The sequence below is a fragment of the Culex pipiens genome, chromosome 3 (genome assembly GCF_016801865.2).
Source record: "Culex pipiens pallens isolate TS chromosome 3, TS_CPP_V2, whole genome shotgun sequence".
Taxonomy (NCBI): domain Eukaryota; kingdom Metazoa; phylum Arthropoda; class Insecta; order Diptera; family Culicidae; genus Culex; species Culex pipiens.
Window position 1 is genome coordinate 2,077,020 of NC_068939.1, and position 18,558 is coordinate 2,095,577.

At 39.8% G+C, this 18,558-nt stretch overlaps 1 protein-coding gene across 1 annotated transcript in view; it reads right to left on the reverse strand.

Annotated features, from left to right (window-relative positions):
• Positions 1-397: 397 nt before the first annotated feature.
• LOC120425683 (uncharacterized) overlaps positions 398-18,558 on the reverse strand; it is a 41,494-nt gene continuing 23,333 nt past the window's right edge. Inside the window, exons 2-4 of the mRNA XM_039590267.1 lie at positions 3,093-3,238; positions 641-3,048; positions 398-408 (exon numbers count right to left, since the gene is read on the reverse strand). Of these exons, the coding sequence (XP_039446201.1) occupies positions 398-408; positions 641-3,048; positions 3,093-3,238 (2,565 nt within the window). The remainder of the gene's footprint in view (positions 409-640; positions 3,049-3,092; positions 3,239-18,558) is intronic.

Sequence of the window (18,558 nt, forward strand, 5' to 3'; positions counted from 1 at the left end):
TGAGGATAGTGTGCATAAATAATATTTTTGCAATTCCCCTGTGAAACTGTCAACTTTTCCTGTCCTTCGAAACGGTCTACTTTCCCTACCAAAAATAACAGAATGGAAAAAGTTCTACTTTTCAGCACTGAAATGGGTGCAGAAAAGTTGGACTTTTCAACACTAGTATCGAAAAGTAACATTTTTCAATATTTTTTTTGTTTTGAACGATGAATTTACTAAACACATGAATGTTTGGTATAAAATTCCATTAAAGAAGCGTTTTTTGGAATTTGTTGCGGCCGATTGCCTCAACCCGGGACGATTTTGATTCTATTTTCGCGGGACTGTAAACCACGTTCTGGCCGGCAGTGAAACACTCGTTTTCTCTAACAAATTTCTAAAACGACCGATTTATTTACATCTGTACTGAACAAAGTTTGCGAACGGAATGAATTTTGGTTCGGTTTCCTTTTTCTCCCCTTCTTTGCGCGCGCTTTTCGTTCGCGCTAAATCTGACGATCAGGTTGCCGATGCCTTTCGCCGTTGACGTTTTGACAGCGGCGCGGGGGGTTTGCCAATCGCAGCAACCAGTGTTGCCAATTGTCAGGAATTTTTATTTTTCGCTTGAAAAGCCTCGGAAACGGACGCGATGGCGAACATTCTCCCGCCCGGCTGCGAAGCTGAAACTCCTTCAAAACGCAAGTCTTCGTCACAAATGAACCGGAGTAACTGGTTCGCTCCCCGGATGGTATTTCGACGATGGCCAGCTTTAAGCCGCCGCAGGACGGTGCAGGATCGTCGATCAGCTCAACGGTTTTTGGTGGAAGCTTGTCTTCGCTACGTACGGCGTCCGGCTCAACACCACGGAGCGGGGTGGTGATGTCATTGAGCTCGTCCAACGATCTCGGGCATTCGAGCCACTCCATCATCATCCCTTCTGGCAGTGGGTCTGCCCAGGCGGTGTTGTCGGTGATGACAGAGTACTGTGATTTCGAGCCAGGTGGATCGGAACGACTGCGTTCAAGCTGGGTGAATCTTCTCAAGGCTTGGGACTGGTCGTCGACGGTATTTCTGAACGGAAGTTGAACAACGCAGCGGCTGCTCTCGTCGCTGCGGTGGGTTGGTGAGACAAGCTTGTCGAAATTCTCGGCGGAGGGGGGTGTTGAGTCTGTCAGCTCTTCAACTGATACTAATTCTTCTACGGCATCTTCCAGGATATCCAGGCGCACATTATTGGAATGGACGATAGGAAGACTCACCTGGTCGAGCGGGTCATAGGTGCCCGTGACTATCCAACCCAGATCTGTCTCTCGGAGCGTGACGGCGCCGTTGAGCAGCTTCACCTTGTCCGACCTCAGCAGATCCCACACGTAGTTGGACGCAATCACCAGGTCAATGTCGTTGGGTTCGAAGAACTGCGGATCTGCGAGGCGAACGCCACTTGGAATTTTCCATCCAGACGTGTCAATTCTCACGGATGGAATAATCCCGGTTGGCTTCTCCGAGATGAGACAGGAAATCCTATCCCGGAAGTTGGTGTATCTTGAAGAGAGGTGCAGGATGACGCTGCTCCTCGCCGGTGTCTTGACGGCATTTGCTCCAATCAGCATCACGTTGCACTTCGTCAGCGGTAGCTCGAGCTTACGTGCCATCGCCGCTGACAGGATGTGGGCTTGCGATCCGGAATCCAGGAGTGCGCGACACGGGTGCAGTCGACCCTGCTTGTCCACCACGTTAACGACTGCTGTCTGCAACAGCACAGGTCGGGAGGTTTGCAGCAGCCCGCTGTTACAGCACGACGTCGTCTGCTCCTCGCTGGCGTCGGCGTTCTCGTTGCTGGAACCATTGGCCGCTTGTTCAGTGGCTGGTGGAGGCTTGGGCGCAGCCTCAGACTTCGGCGATGCTTGTTCTTTCGGTGAGTCCTTGTGGAGTAGGTTGTGATGCCTCTCTCCACACTTACACGTCCTCTCGGAGGGACACTTCCTGACCAGATGGCCGGTTCTCAGGCAGTTGTAGCAGGCTCGTGCCTCTCTCACCTTCTCCAGCCTCTGTGGGACTGACATGCTACAGAAGGCACTGCACTTGTAATTCGGATGGTTGCCACCGCAAAGCTCGCACACCACCTCGCTTGTGGTCGTGGCCGCAGTGAACACATTCACCGAAGGTTTCGTGGCAGATGGCATCTTAGAGACTGTCGGCTTGACAGCAGATGCCTCTGGGTCGGACAGCTCACATCGCTCGAGAATGTGGCATCGCTTCCTCAAGAAGTCAACGGTCGCTTGATATGTCGGTAGCTCACCCTTCTCAATCGTCGCTTCCCAGAGCTCTCGTGTCTCGCGGTCCAGGGCAGCTGCGAGGATGTTGACCACGATGAGCTCCGACACTCCCAACAGCTCTTGCTTGTGGAAGCGTAGACCTTCGACGTGCCTGGAACACCGCTCGACGACATCTCGCAACTCCGTCGATGACCGCTTGTCCATCTTTTTCAGCTGCAAGATGCCTTGGATGTGGAGATCGATGATCAGCCGCGTGTTCTCGTACTGCTCCTCCAGTTCCTTCCACGCTCCCCGGTAGTTATTATCCTGGATGGTTCGTAGGTCGATCTTCCCTTCCGCTTCACCAACGAGCGCCTTGTCCAGGTGGTACAGCTTGACGGCATCGGAATCGGACGAATTGCGCATCAAGTCCTGGAACATGGCCTTGAACTTTGACCAGTTCTCGTAACGTCCGTCGAACGTTGGGAGTGGAGCACGCAACGCTTGCTGGTGGATAATGACCTGTTGTGCGGCTTGGACAGCCGGAAGCACAACCTGGGCAGGTCTTTCATGCGCGGTCAGCAGCATTTCCAACGCGACCAGCGTTCGGTTGTAGAGCTGCTCGAACTCCAACCACTTTTCCTCCTGCTGTTTGGACACCTCATCTGTCTCCACCAGGTCCAAAATCTTGTCGTGAATTTCGTGACACTCACCGTAGTATTTCTCCACGTTGCGCTGATGGACTCTCAGCTGCGGCGGGGCCACGTCGGCCTCCCGTGGTTGGGCGCCTGCTTGGGCACCTGGTTGGGCGCTTGGTTGCACGGCATGCAAAACTCGCGTGAGCTTTCCCTTCACCAAACTTCGCTTCTTCGAAAGCGCCTTGCCTTCTTTTTCTCCCACAGCTTCTTCGGCGTCAGCGGTTTTACTGGGGACGGCACTAGCACTTCGACGACGGGTTTCTTCTCCTCAACTTCTTCTTCGCTTTCCGGTTCCGTGTGCAGCTTCAGGAGCGACCGTCACATAGAGTCAGACCAGCAACGCTTGTGCCGCCTGCACTCTACGGATTGTTCCACACGTGGGAACCACTACAAAATGGCGTCGCTGCGCTTCTTCACTGCTCACTCACTCCACGAAACTTTCTGGCACTTCTTTTGCGGGCTCTTGCCGCCACTGTTTCCGCCGTTGCAGGCCACGGAGTCGCCTTCCGGAAGGATCTTTTCTCACTTCCAGAGCACACACTCGAAATCTTTTTCCGGTTGTGTTCTTCCGCTCGCACGATTTTCCGGAATCCGTTGAACACTTCACTCGCGGATCCGATGGTCGAATGTCCAAATGTCCGGTACGAATGGACCAAATGTTGCGGCCGATTGCCTCAACCCGGGACGATTTTGATTCTATTTTCGCGGGACTGTAAACCACGTTCTGGCCGGCAGTGAAACACTCGTTTTCTCTAACAAATTTCTAAAACGACCGATTTATTTACATCTGTACTGAACAAAGTTTGCGAACGGAATGAATTTTGGTTCGGTTTCCTTTTTCTCCCCTTCTTTGCGCGCGCTTTTCGTTCGCGCTAAATCTGACGATCAGGTTGCCGATGCCTTTCGCCGTTGACGTTTTGACAGCGGCGCGGGGGGTTTGCCAATCGCAGCAACCAGTGTTGCCAATTGTCAGGAATTTTTATTTTTCGCTTGAAGAGCCTCGGAAACGGACGCGATGGCGAACAGAATTGAAAAAAAATGTTGTAAGCAACTTGTTGCAAAACTTGATTTTGTCAGGACTCGTCGTATTTATCCAACTCGGTAAACCTCGTTGGATAAATGTACAAATCGTGCTGAAATAATCTTCTTTTTACAACTTGTTGCATAAACTACTATTATAATATTGTCATCAGAGATGAAAAATTTATATTTTATGAAAAATCATGGCAATAACGGAAGTCTTGTTTAAAAATGTCCTAAAGAAAAAAAGAAAACTTGTAAAATAACTTCCTGAACATGATTAAAAAAAATATGTTTCATTCGAATTATAAAATTAGTTAGACTAAGGCTAACTTGTTTGAATGAACAATATTGGCTTCAGCATGTTTTCAATGAAATCTTCTAAAGTTAGTAAGTTATTTTTTTTTGTAGTTAAGCTCTTCACTGTTCAATCATGTTTAATTCCAACTCGAGTGTTTCTATTGTGTGAGGACAATCTAGCTTTAGAATGTAGTTTATATAAACAATAAAAAGTTTAAGAGCCTTGTGTTTTCTCCTTGTACTGCTGAGTCAGAGTTAAAATAGTAGTTTATGCAACAAGTTGCAAAAAGAGGATTTTTTCAGCACGAGTCGTACATTTATCCAACGAGGTTCACCGAGTTGGATAAATACGACGAGTGTTGAAAAAATCAAGTTTTGCAACGAGTTCCATACAACATTTTTTGCAATTCCAAAAAACACCCATTGAGTGAAATTTTAAGTCAAATTTTCTTGTATTTTGTCAATAAATCGCTTAAATCAAAAAAATGTTGAAAAGTGTCACTTTTCGAAACAAGTGCTGAAAAGTTCAACTTTTCAGCATCCTTTTCAGTGCTGAAAAGTAGAACTTTTCAGCATTTATTTTGAAAAGTGTTGCTATTCGATTCTGTTATTTTTGGTACAGAAAAGTAGGCTATTTCGTCGTTCAAGAATGACAGGAAAAGTAAGTAGTTTCACGACGGAATTGCAAAAACTATATTATAATCCACCTTTAGGCTCATCAAAAAATGTCTGCAAATGAAATCTTCTCAGCAACCATTCAACCACTGTAAAGACCACTATCAATTGTCTCTCACTCTGAGGTTGGCTTTCCGAACCGCCAACGATGGTGCGGTGACCGAGTAAACAAAATAGCAATCAGATGCAGACTAACTCCCGCTCCACTTATCGCAGCCATGGAGAGGGTGGGGAAGGGTGCCACGGAAAATTGTTTTATTTCATTTCGATTTTAATTCCCTCTGCTTGCAAGCAATTTTTTTTTTGTTATTTGCTCGGGTCACCAAGCTGCCGATGATCGCGCTTTTTCACTGCTTTTGAATGCAAAACTCGGTAGCATCGCTCATACATAAATCATGGAATGCTCATGCGAACATAATTGAATAAATATTTTTCGATTATAATGAGATTAATAATAAATTTTAATTTGAATAAATGTTGGTGAAAAATATTATTTTAATGCAGAAATTATTATTTGCCTTATTATTGTCGACAGCAGAACAAAAACCCAGCGGGAAAACTGCTGTGGAAAAAGCTGCCCCGTGCAAAAGTTGGGGGAAACGCCATGCATCTGCTGTGACAGCCGAGCGCAGTTCGATTCGGACTCGCTTTTCCGGAGAAAACGCTTGGAAAAGCTTGTCGAAAGAGTTTTTCAGCGCCCGCCGTACACCACGTGTCACCATCGCTGATCGGAGGAGCATCAGTGCACATTACCGTCATCAATATTTATGAATTCCGAAAAATTGTCACCCATGATATATAGATTGGCCACGCGGTACATATTTCGAAAGTGGTTCGATCCAACCCCAAAAACGAGGCAGATGATGCATGTTTTAATCAGGTGAAACATCAGAGGGGCGTACTTTGGCGAACCGAGCCGAGGGATGGCATCAGTTTCGGTTCCCACCAGGAGGAGGAGGAGTTGGAGGTCGAGGGGGAAATAATCTCATGGTGAGTGCAGTGCTGAAGGCAATTTATTAATCTATTAAACCCGTTCACATTGATTAAGGGCTTTGATGTTGAGTGAGGTGACAAAATTTAATGTGCAGTGCTGTTGAATATTTTATTGCTAAAAGTGCGAGGCACTGGAGTGCACACCAAAGTGGCTTTTAATCAATTTTGCATGAGATTTTTTGCGACCTTTCAAGATTTACGGTTTAATCAAGTGTTTGCATTGGAACATGGTTGAGTTGGATAGGAAAATTTCAACCAAACATGCCACAAGACAAGTTTTCTTTGCAAACTCTCCTGAAAAGTTCAAGTAGCATTCTAATCTTCTTCTGTTTCGAAATAACAACAACAAACCACTCATAAACACCCATTAGCTATAGTTTCAAGGTTAGAACCTCCAGTATGGAAGCTCCCATTAAGTATGCTCAAGAAAACTTGAACTTGGCGCACCAAACTTGGCCCCGAAGGTGTTTACGTGTACTAACAGCCCGTTTACTTTCAAACACCCGCAACACTCCCGTTGTCGAGGGTGCTTCCGGCGGCGGTGCTGCTTGTTTTAACAAGATTCTATTTATCGTTGAACACTGCCAATAGATTTTCCGGCTGTATAGACTGCAAAAGACGCCCCCGTCGTCGGTGCCGAGCAGCAAAACTATGAATAAACTATCAAGGCGTAACGGGCTTGTATCAAACAGGTACAAAAACACAGAACCATCTGAGAAGGTGTAAATTGTGGCGAAAGTTTCCTAGCTTCTCGAGCTGAGACTAAGACTTTTCCTTTGCCAGCGTGCTCCAAAGTAAACCATAGTGGAGCATCAAATCCCAGCTGAATCGAGCACAAGAGCCCCCCCAAACTCTTTCTTACGTTGTCTCCAAGCAGGAGCAAGTTAGTCCTCCAACGCTGTAAGGAAAGCTAGGATCGTTGAAAAACTTTCCCCTACACGACACGCTGAAATTTGTTTATCAACTAAGCGCTGTGCGCTGTGGAGAAAAGTGAGCCGCACCAAGGGGTGGCACACCATTTAAGATGCACCCACCACCACCCCACACGACAATTTCTCAACTTCTCATGCTTCACTTTGAAGTGTTTGTGGAGAGAGAGGAAGGCAGTCGAGCTTGAATTTACACGAGCAAACTCCCGAAAAACTGGGTCAAAGTTTTAATTCCTCCCACTTGCACTGTTGGAAATTAATTATAACATCTCTTGGAAATTAATAACAATCTTCCATGTGTGTGTCTGTGTCTGTGTGCAAGTTTGTGTGTGTGACACGCCACGATGGAACACGAACAAGAAAGTTTTGTGAAGCGTCAGTGACAAACTACACGTTCCGGCTGCGAACGGTGACATGTGTCAATGCTGGGACAAGTTTGTTGCCGCCTTCCGGGGTGGGAAGATCTTGCTGGAGATTTGGGGAAAAGTTTTGCTTTCAAACTGTTATGGAGAGCTTAATTTGAATTTTGTGAATTCAAGTTTTATTTTGCTGCATCGTTTGTTTCTTAGACTAATGTCAGTTTTGCCTTCCTTACTGCGGAAAGGCTATAAAATCACTCCAAACACAATTCTGACGAATACACTAAAGATCTAATAGAATAGATCTGGCTGATGATGTAACGATTTTATCCTACAATTGATTGATTTATGTACTTTATAATTACTGTATATACCGAATACCGAAACGATATTAGAAGTTTTTAACTTCTGTGAGTTTGGAAATATACCAAAACGGCAGTTAAAAATAGTTTTTAAAGCTTGTGTTACCCTCTCTACTCATTAAAAAAATCATAATATCCTTACAATTAGTTTAAAAAAACATCACAATTTTTGAAAAAAAAATTACAGAGACTTTAAAAATATCATTCTAAGTTAAATCCATATTTTTTTTTTGTAAAACTAGACAAAATCGCTTTTGTGTTTATTTTAAACTAGTTAAATCGCGGGAAAAAAATTAATGGTCTTTGAAATTTTTCTAAAATTTTCTTTTTTTAAAGTTTACGTTTAATATTGAAAAAAAAAAAATATATGCAGTTTTGGTCCTTCAAATTATAAAAATAATTCATAAGAGCAATTCTCTACCAAAACCGGAAATGGATTTTATTTGTATTTTTTGATTTTGCTCAAACTTTGTGGGGGCCTTCCCTATGACCAAAGAAGCTATTTTGTGTCATTGGTTCACCCATACAAGTCTCCATACAATTTTGGCTGCTATCCATACAAATAAGGACGTAAATATTCAAACAGCTGTAACTTTTGAGTGAATTTTCTGATCAATTTGGTGTCTTCGGCAAAGTTGTAGGTATTGTTGAGGACTATTGAGAAAAAAATAGGTACACGGAAAAAAAATTGTAGATTTTTTAATCAACTTTTTTTTCACTGGAACTCAATTTCCCAAAATATGTATTTTTTGATTTTCGAGATTTTTTGATATGTTTTAGGGGACAAAAATCCGCAACTTTTGAGCCATAGAGAAACATGGTCAAAAAATCTGTCGCCGAGTTATGAATTTTTGAAAAAATAGTGATTTTTGGAAAAAATCGAAATTTCATGCAAAAACAAATTTGACGGTATTTTTTAATGCAAAATTCAATTTGCAATCGAAACCCATTTTATAGATTTTTCGATAAACGGCTCCGTTTTCAAGATATAGCCACCGAAAGTTTGACTTTAGCGAAATATTTGCAGTTTTTCGATTTTTAAAAATAGTGACCATGAGTGACCACTTCCAAAAATATTTTTTTTTGAAAGGTTCAGAAAATTTGCAATAAAATTGTCTACGAGACATTGAAGATTGGACCGCGGGTTGCTGAGATAGAACCGCTTTAAGAAAAAGAAACACGAAAATTGAAGTTTTCTAAGTCTCACCAAAACAACCCACCATTTTCTAATGTCGATATCTCAGCAACTAATGGTCCGATTTTCAATGTCAATACATGAAACATTCGTGAAATTTTTCGATCCTTTCGAAAAAAATATTTTGAAAATTTTTAAATCAAGACTAAAATTTTCAAAGGGCCAAACAATGAATTTTACGCTCATTTAAAATGCTAGTCTAAAAATATTTATTTCGAAAAGTTCGGAAAATTTCACGAATGTTTCATGTTTTAACATTGAAAATCGGACTATTAGTTTCTGAGATATCGACATTAGAAAATGGTGGGGGGTTTTGGTGAGACTTAGAAAACTTCAATTTTCGTGTTTCTTTTTCTTAAAGCGGTTCTATCTCAGCAACCCGAGGTCCAATCTTCAATGTCTCGTAGACAATTTTATTGCAAATTTTCTGAACTTTTCAAAAAAAATATTTTCAGAAATGGTCACTCATGGTCACTATTTTTAAAAATCGAAAAACTGCAAATATTTCGCTAAAATCAAACTTTCGGTGGCTACCCGGGCAGACGGTAATAACAAAATTCATGCCATTTCAATAACGAATACTCTTAAAATAACAGAAAGTGTTATAGAATCTTCTTGAAAAATCCATTTTTGCATAAGAGTTTAATAACAGTTTTTGTTATCGTAACAAAATTTGTTATTGGTCTGATATTGGTTGAAAGCCGAAACAACTTTGGAATAACATTTTTTGTTATGGAAGAATACCTCCAACTGTTATTGGGATGATCGGATTAGTTGTTAAAATAACAAAAAATAATAACAGAGATTTGTTCGAAGAATAACTGAAAATGTTATTAGTCTGTTATTACAATAACAATCCAATAACAAAAAAATCATAACGGCGAATAACAATTCTTGTTATAAATATCATAAAATGTTATTGGCCTAGTATTTTCAAATATCAAAAAATGTTATTCCCACGTTATTTCCGTCTGCTCGGGTATAGCTTAAAAAAGGAGCCCATTATCAAAAAATCTGTAGAGTTGTTTTCAATTGCAAATTCAATTTTGCATTAAAAAATACCGTCAAATTTGTTTTTGCATGAAATTACGATTTTTTTCCAAAAATCGCTATTTTTTCAAAAATTCATAACTCTGCGGCAGAATTTTTGACCATGTTTCTCTATGGCTCAAAAGTTGCGGATTTTTATCCCCTAAAACATATCAAAAAATCTCGAAAATCAAAAAATACGTATTTTGGGAAATTGAGTTCCAGTGAAAAAAAAGTTGATTAAAAAATCTACAATTTTTTTTCCGTGTACCTATTTTTTTCTCAATAGTCCTCAACAATACCTACAACTTTGCCGAAGACACCAAATTGATCTGAAAATTCACTCTAAAGTTACAGCTGTTTGAATATTTACGTCCTTATTTGTATGGATAGCAGCCAAAATTGTATGGAGACTTTTATGGGTGAACCAATGACACAAAATAGCTTCTTTGGTCATAGGGAAGGCCCCAACAAAGTTTGAGCCTAATCAAAAAATACAAAAAATAAAAATGGTCGAAATCGGCCGATTTCGTAGAGAGTTGCTCATGACTTAAAATCCTTTACTTGTTGTGATAACTTAAAAAAATATGGATATTTTTCCTTTTACTATTTTTTCTGAAAAGTGATTATCATGACCCTTCTGAAATTACGGGTTTTGAACGTTTTCAAAGAACTTTTGTATAGACAACTCCAAAGTTTGTATGGTGATCAATGATGCAAATGGCTTATGAAACGATACAATCTTTCAAAAATATTTGCAATGGCCTAAAAGCTGTTTGCTCTTCTTTTGTGAAACTACTTTCATTCCTTTCTTTACCTTTCCTGTTGTTATCGAATGGCTATATTTTTTTTGTTTTTTTTTTATCACCAAAATTAACAAAATTCTGAAACGAATTCTATTAACAACTTGTTGCCTAATTATGAATATGAAAAAAGAAATTCCCCACGAAAATTGCACGATTCGAAAAAAAAGTTGTACGAATGGCTGACATAATTAGACCTGTATTTTTTGTTTGTTCATTACGGTGACCTACACCGTGTTAGGGTGGTCCAAAAAACATTTTTTTGTTTCTTCTTTCTTGAAAAAAAAACGCCTTCGCACCATTCTAAAAGATTTTAGCTCTTTTTGACCGAATGAAAGGTGATCATCAAAATCTTGGAAAAAAAAAGTGGTTTTGATGTACTTAAGGCGGGTATTTTAAAATGCTTTTCTTTGTAAGCAAAAATTTAGTAAATTCAATGAAAATAATTGATTTTAAAAATTCCTCATTTTTATTTTACTAAAATTGCTGTATCTTGGCGCTGAATGACAAAAACTTATTGTTCAAAAAGCAAAATTGTTCAGAAAGAAGTTGCCTACAAGATGAAAGTATTGGTTTTCGTAGCAAAATGGTTTTTGAGAGAAATTTGTAAAAAAAAATTAGGCAGAAAATGGAATTTTTCCAACTTTTACATGCTTCCAATGAAAAATTACGATTTCCTGGATCAAGATGTTTTAGAATAAAATATGATATTTTCTATGATAACAGACCATTTTTCAGTAATTCGCAAATTTCGAGTTCTAATCGATTTTTTGAAATTTTTCATTGCAAGAAAACATTGTTTTTGAGGCAAAAAACTTTCGAAATCCGGGTGAGCCCGAAGGATTCCGCCCCATCGCCTTCTTTTTGGGACACACTACTTTCTAATCACCTTCCATTTGCGGCCAAATCGTTTTTTTTTTAAATTGTGTTTTTTGCGAAATTCGACGAAAATGGCTATTTTTCGAACCCCCCTTACACGGCGTAGGTCCCCCGAATGACCAAACTCAAAAAATATGGGTCTTATTATTTCGGCCGACGAACTCCGACTTCAATTTTAAGCCAGATTTTGATTAATTTCCTTTCAAAAAACATTATTTAATCCACCTTTAGTTGGTTGATGCCTTCCTCTCTTTTATATTGATTCCAACCCCACTAAAGTGTCCACATGTTTATGGATCTCCCCTAACGTTCGCAGCACCTAAGAGGTCTCTAATAAAAATAAGTGATGAGTAAAAAAACAGACTACCTACAGACTTTTTGTCAAGATTATACAGACACGGCCTTTGAGGAAAATGGCATCACTCTACACGGCTTTTTCGTGGCAATCAGACCCGACCAGTTGAGGTTATGTGAATTCAGACCATTTTTTAAACTGCTTGTAATTTAAGATAGGTAAATCAGATCTTGAAAATTGTTACTCCACCTAAAAGGTCTTCTCATATGCTTTCTAAAATTATATAACACGTGAGGGTTTCATGAAAAAACCACCCTTTTTACCATAATTTCTATTTAATATGAAACAGTTATTTTAACATAACTTTTCAAATACATCTTAAAACTTCATGAATTTAAATAGCAACTTAGGGGACATTAAGAAGGATCGATTAAAACCATTCCGGCCAAAATCGGTTGAGCCTGTGACGAGATATTCCAGTGACATTGATTTGGTACACATGTCTACATACAGCCAAACACACAGACATTTGCTCAGCTGGTGATTCTGTGTCGATATGTACAAATGAAGGTAGGTCTAGGAGGTCTAATTAAAAAGTTCATTTTCCGAGTGATTTTATAGCCTTTCCTCAGTAAGGTGAGGAAGGCAAAAAGCATAACTAAATGAAGAATATCCCCTTTCAAAATCGTGTGATGATGAACTTGGCTTGGGATTCTCGAGTTTCGTCCAATCAATACCGTATTCGGGCTTTACGCTGAGTACATCCATACAATCATCCATCATAATCTAAATCAAAATAAAAAAAACAATACAGGTTAAAAAAATTAGAAAACAAATATTTAAATGTGAGAGATTTATGTTATATCAGGATAACTGATTTATTTTATTTGTTTTCCTGAATTTCTGGCGATTATTTTTTGAAAGGTCCTTAAGTCACGGTATTCCCTTTAGGCTCCAGCATCTTTTCAAATATAACTCTAGATTTGTTTTCCTGACAAGAGTAAATAAATTCAATCGGGGACGATTAAGTTTATCAGCTAAATCTTGTGCTATCACAATTAAGTACAACAAATACGGCCAATAAGCTACCACCACTAGATTTGTGCCACATCACGGCAATGATTGCGCAACGTAGATAGCACACTTCATCGGCTATTTGCGGGCGAATGCAGTGCCAACAACTGGAACCCCTGATAAAGCTCTGTAAGGCTGCTGCTATCGGCGAATCGCCATGTTTTCCATCTAATGGGCTTGATGGACTCGCTGCCTGGGAGCACTGCCAGCAACACTGCCGTTGCGTTTTGTTGTTCACTGGCGAGGGTCATAAAAATAAACAATGTTATAAATTCATATCTACCCAGTATAATAGTGGGAGGCACACAGGTCAGAATACCTCTTGCATCCGGAGTCAACTTGGCAGTGGGCTTGTCCCCCGGTGGGGCAGACAGAGAAAGTTACAATAAAATTGAGTTATTTGATCCCTGGGTCAGCTCCGTGATTGTCGGGATGGACCTGAGAGAAAAAATATAACACACTTAACCAGCACAAAGTGACGTGCCCTAGTAGGGGTCGGAGGTCAACCTGGTTCCGTTCCGCGCTAAACCATGGCTGCGCGGGGTAAAAGTTGGCCTTTTTTCCGCCAGTTAAAAAAAAGTTCGCATGTCATATCAGTTAACCGCTTTCGAGTTGTTGCAAGTACTTTTAATGGAGAGATAACGCCGCAATGTGGGTGTACAGAGCACACACACACAGACAAGTGGGAGTGGGGTATGGCGCATAATGGCTTGTCAGATGTCCTGCGAGGGCCATAACTTAGATTGCGGATGACGCCTGAATCACCTCCGCTTCGGCGTGGGTGGCCGCAACAGTTCTAAAATTGTGCAGTTACGTGGTCGACGTGGTGGTTGGTTGGCCACACTGCCACTGATGGAGATGGTGGAATTGTAGAGCACTAAGGGGACCCGTCTAGCAAAATGGTGAGTTTATATGTATGGAAAAAAGCAATAAAGTATGATTTAGTTGTTTTACTTACCTCTAATTTGATAAATTAAAGAAATATGCTTTTGCATAAATTTTTATTTGGTCTGTTTTAAAATATCATAAATTATCAACTTCAAAAAATCTCGACATATTTCAAAAAATTCTTTGAAAATTATATAGGATGATATTCATGATCCATCGATTTCCTGGAAAACTCCCTCAATAGCAAACACATTGGATAGCAGCACAAATTTTTATTTGCTCTCGTGCAAAACACAGCTCGTCTACAAATCGATACATGAATAAGTGAATGTCTCATGGTTTTTCATGCCCAAAATATCACCTTCGAAAAGCTGACTAGGGCCGACATGACGACGACGCCATGGGACGAAAAGACGAAAACCCAAAGGAAAACGTGTCCGAGCTTACTTCGGTTGGCTTTTCAGAGTTGGACTCTTTCTCTCCCTAGAGAGGGAATGGAAATGCAATCCTTCTGAATCCAAATACGAATGCGGTGGAGGTGCTGATGCTGATGTGGATGGAAGTGATCGGATTGAGCTTGTTTGTTTATTCATACCACCGTTGCAAGAAAACCCTCTATACACCCTGGTTCTTCCACAGCCTTCCACCCGCAACAAAGTGCACTCATTTGATGGTCGATTTTCCTCAATGTTGTCCGAAAGTGGGCATGGTCAGGAATGTTTCAGTGTTGAATATTTCACAGTCAATCCTGTCTTAACAAATTATACTAAATATTTTAAAATTGATACAGCGCTTACACGCTTTCATCAAGTTGTTTGTTTAATCAGTCTGTCATATTCGAATAACTTGTTAAAATAGTTTTTTGTTAAACCCCAGTACAATTTTGATTCTGAATTTGATCAAAAATTTATTGTTGTGATGGATAATATTGATTTAAAAACATCCTGTGTAGTATATAAGGATCCGTTTTGTGATTTATATATTCTTAAAATATGATTGCATTATTACATTTCATTTCAGTAATAATTTATAAAATCGACCAAAACGATGAAAATAGCTTAAACGATCAAATCAACCGTAATGACCAAATCGATCAAAATGAGCAAATCGACCAAAATGACAAAAATGATCAACCAAAATTAAAATAATGACCAAAATGACAAAAATGTCCAAATCCAATCCAAATTGTAAAAAATAAACATAATCGACAAAAAAAGAGCTAGTCGACCAAAATGACAAAAATTACCAAATCGACTGAAACTGCCAACATTATCAAAACGGTCATATTTATCAAAATTGGTCAAAACGACCATTATGACCAAAATGATAAAAGTGTTGACCACATAAACGACCAAATCAACCAAATCGACCTAAATGACTAAATCGACCAAATCGACTGAAACGGCCGAAATTACCAAAACGGCCAAAATGATCAAAGCCGTCAAATGGCCAAAACGACCAAATCAATCAAATGAACCAAAATGATCAAAATGACTAAATCGACCAAATCGACTAAAACGTCTTAAATGGTCAAATAGCCTACATGACAAAATTGACCAAAACGACCTGTTAAATTGACCAAATCGCCTGAAACGGCCAAATTGTTCCTAACGGCCAAAATGGTCAAATTGACCATAACAGCCAAAATGATCAAAACGATCAAAATGGCCCAAACGATCAAATTAACCAAAATGACCAAAACGGCCAAAATGACAAAAAATACCAAAATGACTAAATCGACCAAATCGACTAAAACGGCCAAACTGACCAAAACGGTCAGATGATAAAAATGACTAAAACGACATGAATGACTAATCGACAAATCGACTAAAATGGACAAAATGGTAAAAAGAACAAAATGACCAAAATGATCGAAATTATCAAAATGGTATAAACGACCAAATCAAACAAAATTACAAAATCGGTCGAATTAAAAAAAAAGACCAAAAATTACTTAATCGACCAAATCGACTGAAACGGACAAACTGACCAAAACGAACGTTTAAACTAAATCGACCAAATCGACTGAAACGATTAAAATGTCAAAACGACTATAATGACCAAAATGATCAAAACGATCAAAATGCCCTAAACGACCAAATCAACCAAAATGACAGAATCGATCAAAATTACTAAAACGACAAAATCACCAAAACGGCCAAAATGATCAAAATGATCAAAATTTCCAAAACGGTCAAAACTACTAAAATGGTTAAATCGACCGAATCGATTAAAACAGCCAAAATGATCAAATCGACCTGACTAGATCGACCAAATCGACTAAAACGGCAAAATTGCCAAAACGGCCACAATGGTTAAAACGGCCAAAATGCCCAAAGCGGTCAAAATGACCTAAACGACCAAATCAACTAAACTGACCTAAACGGCCAATATGACAAAACGACCAAAATGACTAAATCGACAAAATCGACTGAGAAGGCAAAAAATACCAAATGCACCAGAATGAGACGAGATTTTTTCGAGGCAAGGTTAAATAAAAAGGTTTTTTATAAATATTTCTCTAAAATTCTTCTTATAAATACAAACACTAACAACAAACATTTTGATTAGAAAATCGTTTTTGGTTGGAAAGCTGAAATTTAAAAAAAATTGTCATGTTAAAAAAATTTAAATTGGTACTCATTAGATTTTCACACCCCTGCAAAAGAGTTCAGAAAATATGTAAACTTCTGACAGCATATGTGTGTGTGTCTGTTTGTGAGATGAGGTCACATTGGAGAGCGATAGGAACAATTGGGAACAAAAACGAAGAAACGATGAATACATTTGTCTGCAAAACAATTCTCAGAACGATAGATGATGAAAGGATGGGATGAGAAAGGTTTTCCAGGATGAAGGGGGAAAAGGGACTCTTATTGATCTGATAACTGAGCCATTCGTTTCAAATTTGTCGATTGGAGAAATCAACTCTCACATAAAACAAACCACATTACGGTTTCTGGACTGGATGCCAGCAGGGCACAGAAAATTGAATGATATGGGTCAATGTGTTGTGACATAGAAGCATAACATTGGCATTTGAACTCAACCTTTAGTTATTGTATGGATTGTGAAAGAAGATTTATTCCGTTGATTTGGGAATAACTTTCCGGTTTCGTCAACAAAAAAACGATTTGAGATTTTGAAATCAGTTTAAAAATAGTATGAAAACTAAGATTGCTGTAGCAAATTTAAATCTTAAACGCACCAAGTGAACCTATCGACAAGAGTGGCCAAAGTTTGCATAATAATCCCTGGTCTTAAATTGCATTTGCGCCCACTCGAAAACAAAGCCCGCACTATTTGCCTTTGGAGGTGGGTGGGTGTGAAGAGAAAGTTATAATTCTTTTAAGGCTTTTCCTCCCCATTTTTTCTCTGCCCTCTATTTCATTTATTATTCTGGTTAAGCTGGTCTCTTGGTGGGGAGCAAAAAAAAAAAGAAAAAGAGCGCGGATAACAACGGACTCTGCAGGATAACATCAACAAATCCTGTGTAGCTGGGAAAAACAGCCTTCAGCGAAATGGGCGGAGGAGGGGCCAGGAGGAGATAAATCGTCTAGGCTGGCTGGAAGTGCAGGAAGGGGAGGGGGTCCCCATCATCGATGTGGCAAAGGTTCTGCCACGGGTGCAAGAATAAGCCGAAATCCTTGACAATAAATTCTACAAATAGCTGAGAACGTGAATGGAGAAATCGTTAGTGGGAGAGGTGCCAACACAAAACGGGAGGGGAGGGGAGGTAGTTGAATCCACCCCCGCACAACACCCCAGAGTGTCACTGTCCTCACCACTATTTATTTTTGACACCAACAACGACGACGTCGACGGAAGCAATGGTGGCAGCAGGAAACCGACCAAATAAACTATAAACCCACATAAATGACACCGAGGAATTGGATGGGAAAAAGTTGGCCCAAAGTACTGCTGCTGCTGGTTGGAAAATTGTTTTTTCCGCGGACCACCACACTGACTTGGTGGGTTTGGCGGGGAAATTATTTTTATTGCTCTGCGTCTGCTAAGCTTTGGCTGGTGGCCGACATTGCACGCCGGGGGTCGTGGTGTTGGCTTTATTTCTCAATTAAGATTTTAATGTGCTTGCGAATATCTGTCAGCTGCAGGAGAACCACCGCCGAAGGAGTTGGACGAAATGGAAACGCAAAGTGAAAACTGCTGTAAGTGCATGACACGACTTTTTCGTGACAGGAAGGCAACGGCAGTAATGTTATAATTACTTAATCCATTGAGTTTGGAGTGGTACATAATGCATGTGTTTTTCATAGGTATGATTCAATGTAACGTTGAATTGAAAACAACATGTAAAGAAAAACATTTCGTGTTAAAATGTACAAGAACTGCTTTGAAGTTACAGGCTGCTTATTTTCCATATTTTTGAAGATAGTCCATGAACTTTATAAGCCATCTTCACCTTTGGTGGGTCCACCAAAAAATATTTTTTAGCCATTAATTTTTCAAAACCCGTTGGATTTTTAATCTGTTTAATTCAAGAAAAGTTGGAAGTTTCATTTATGTTATGGAACTGTGCCAGTGTTATTGGAAATGTAATTTTTTCAGTAGTCAAGTTTGTCAATTTTTTACTAAAATTGAATACAAAAAATACGTACGTAACTATACCCTTTTTCAGCCTATTTCTATTATCGGCCTATCAGCACTTTGATCATGAATTACTGCTTTCATAAAGTGTTTTTGACTGTTGCAAAGTAATAAAAAGCTCAAATAAAAGTGAGCAAGCAACTCTACATTGTTGATACAACTTAAAATGTTGATTTAATAGTGGAAAACGACAAAAGTGATGAGAATTGGTCGA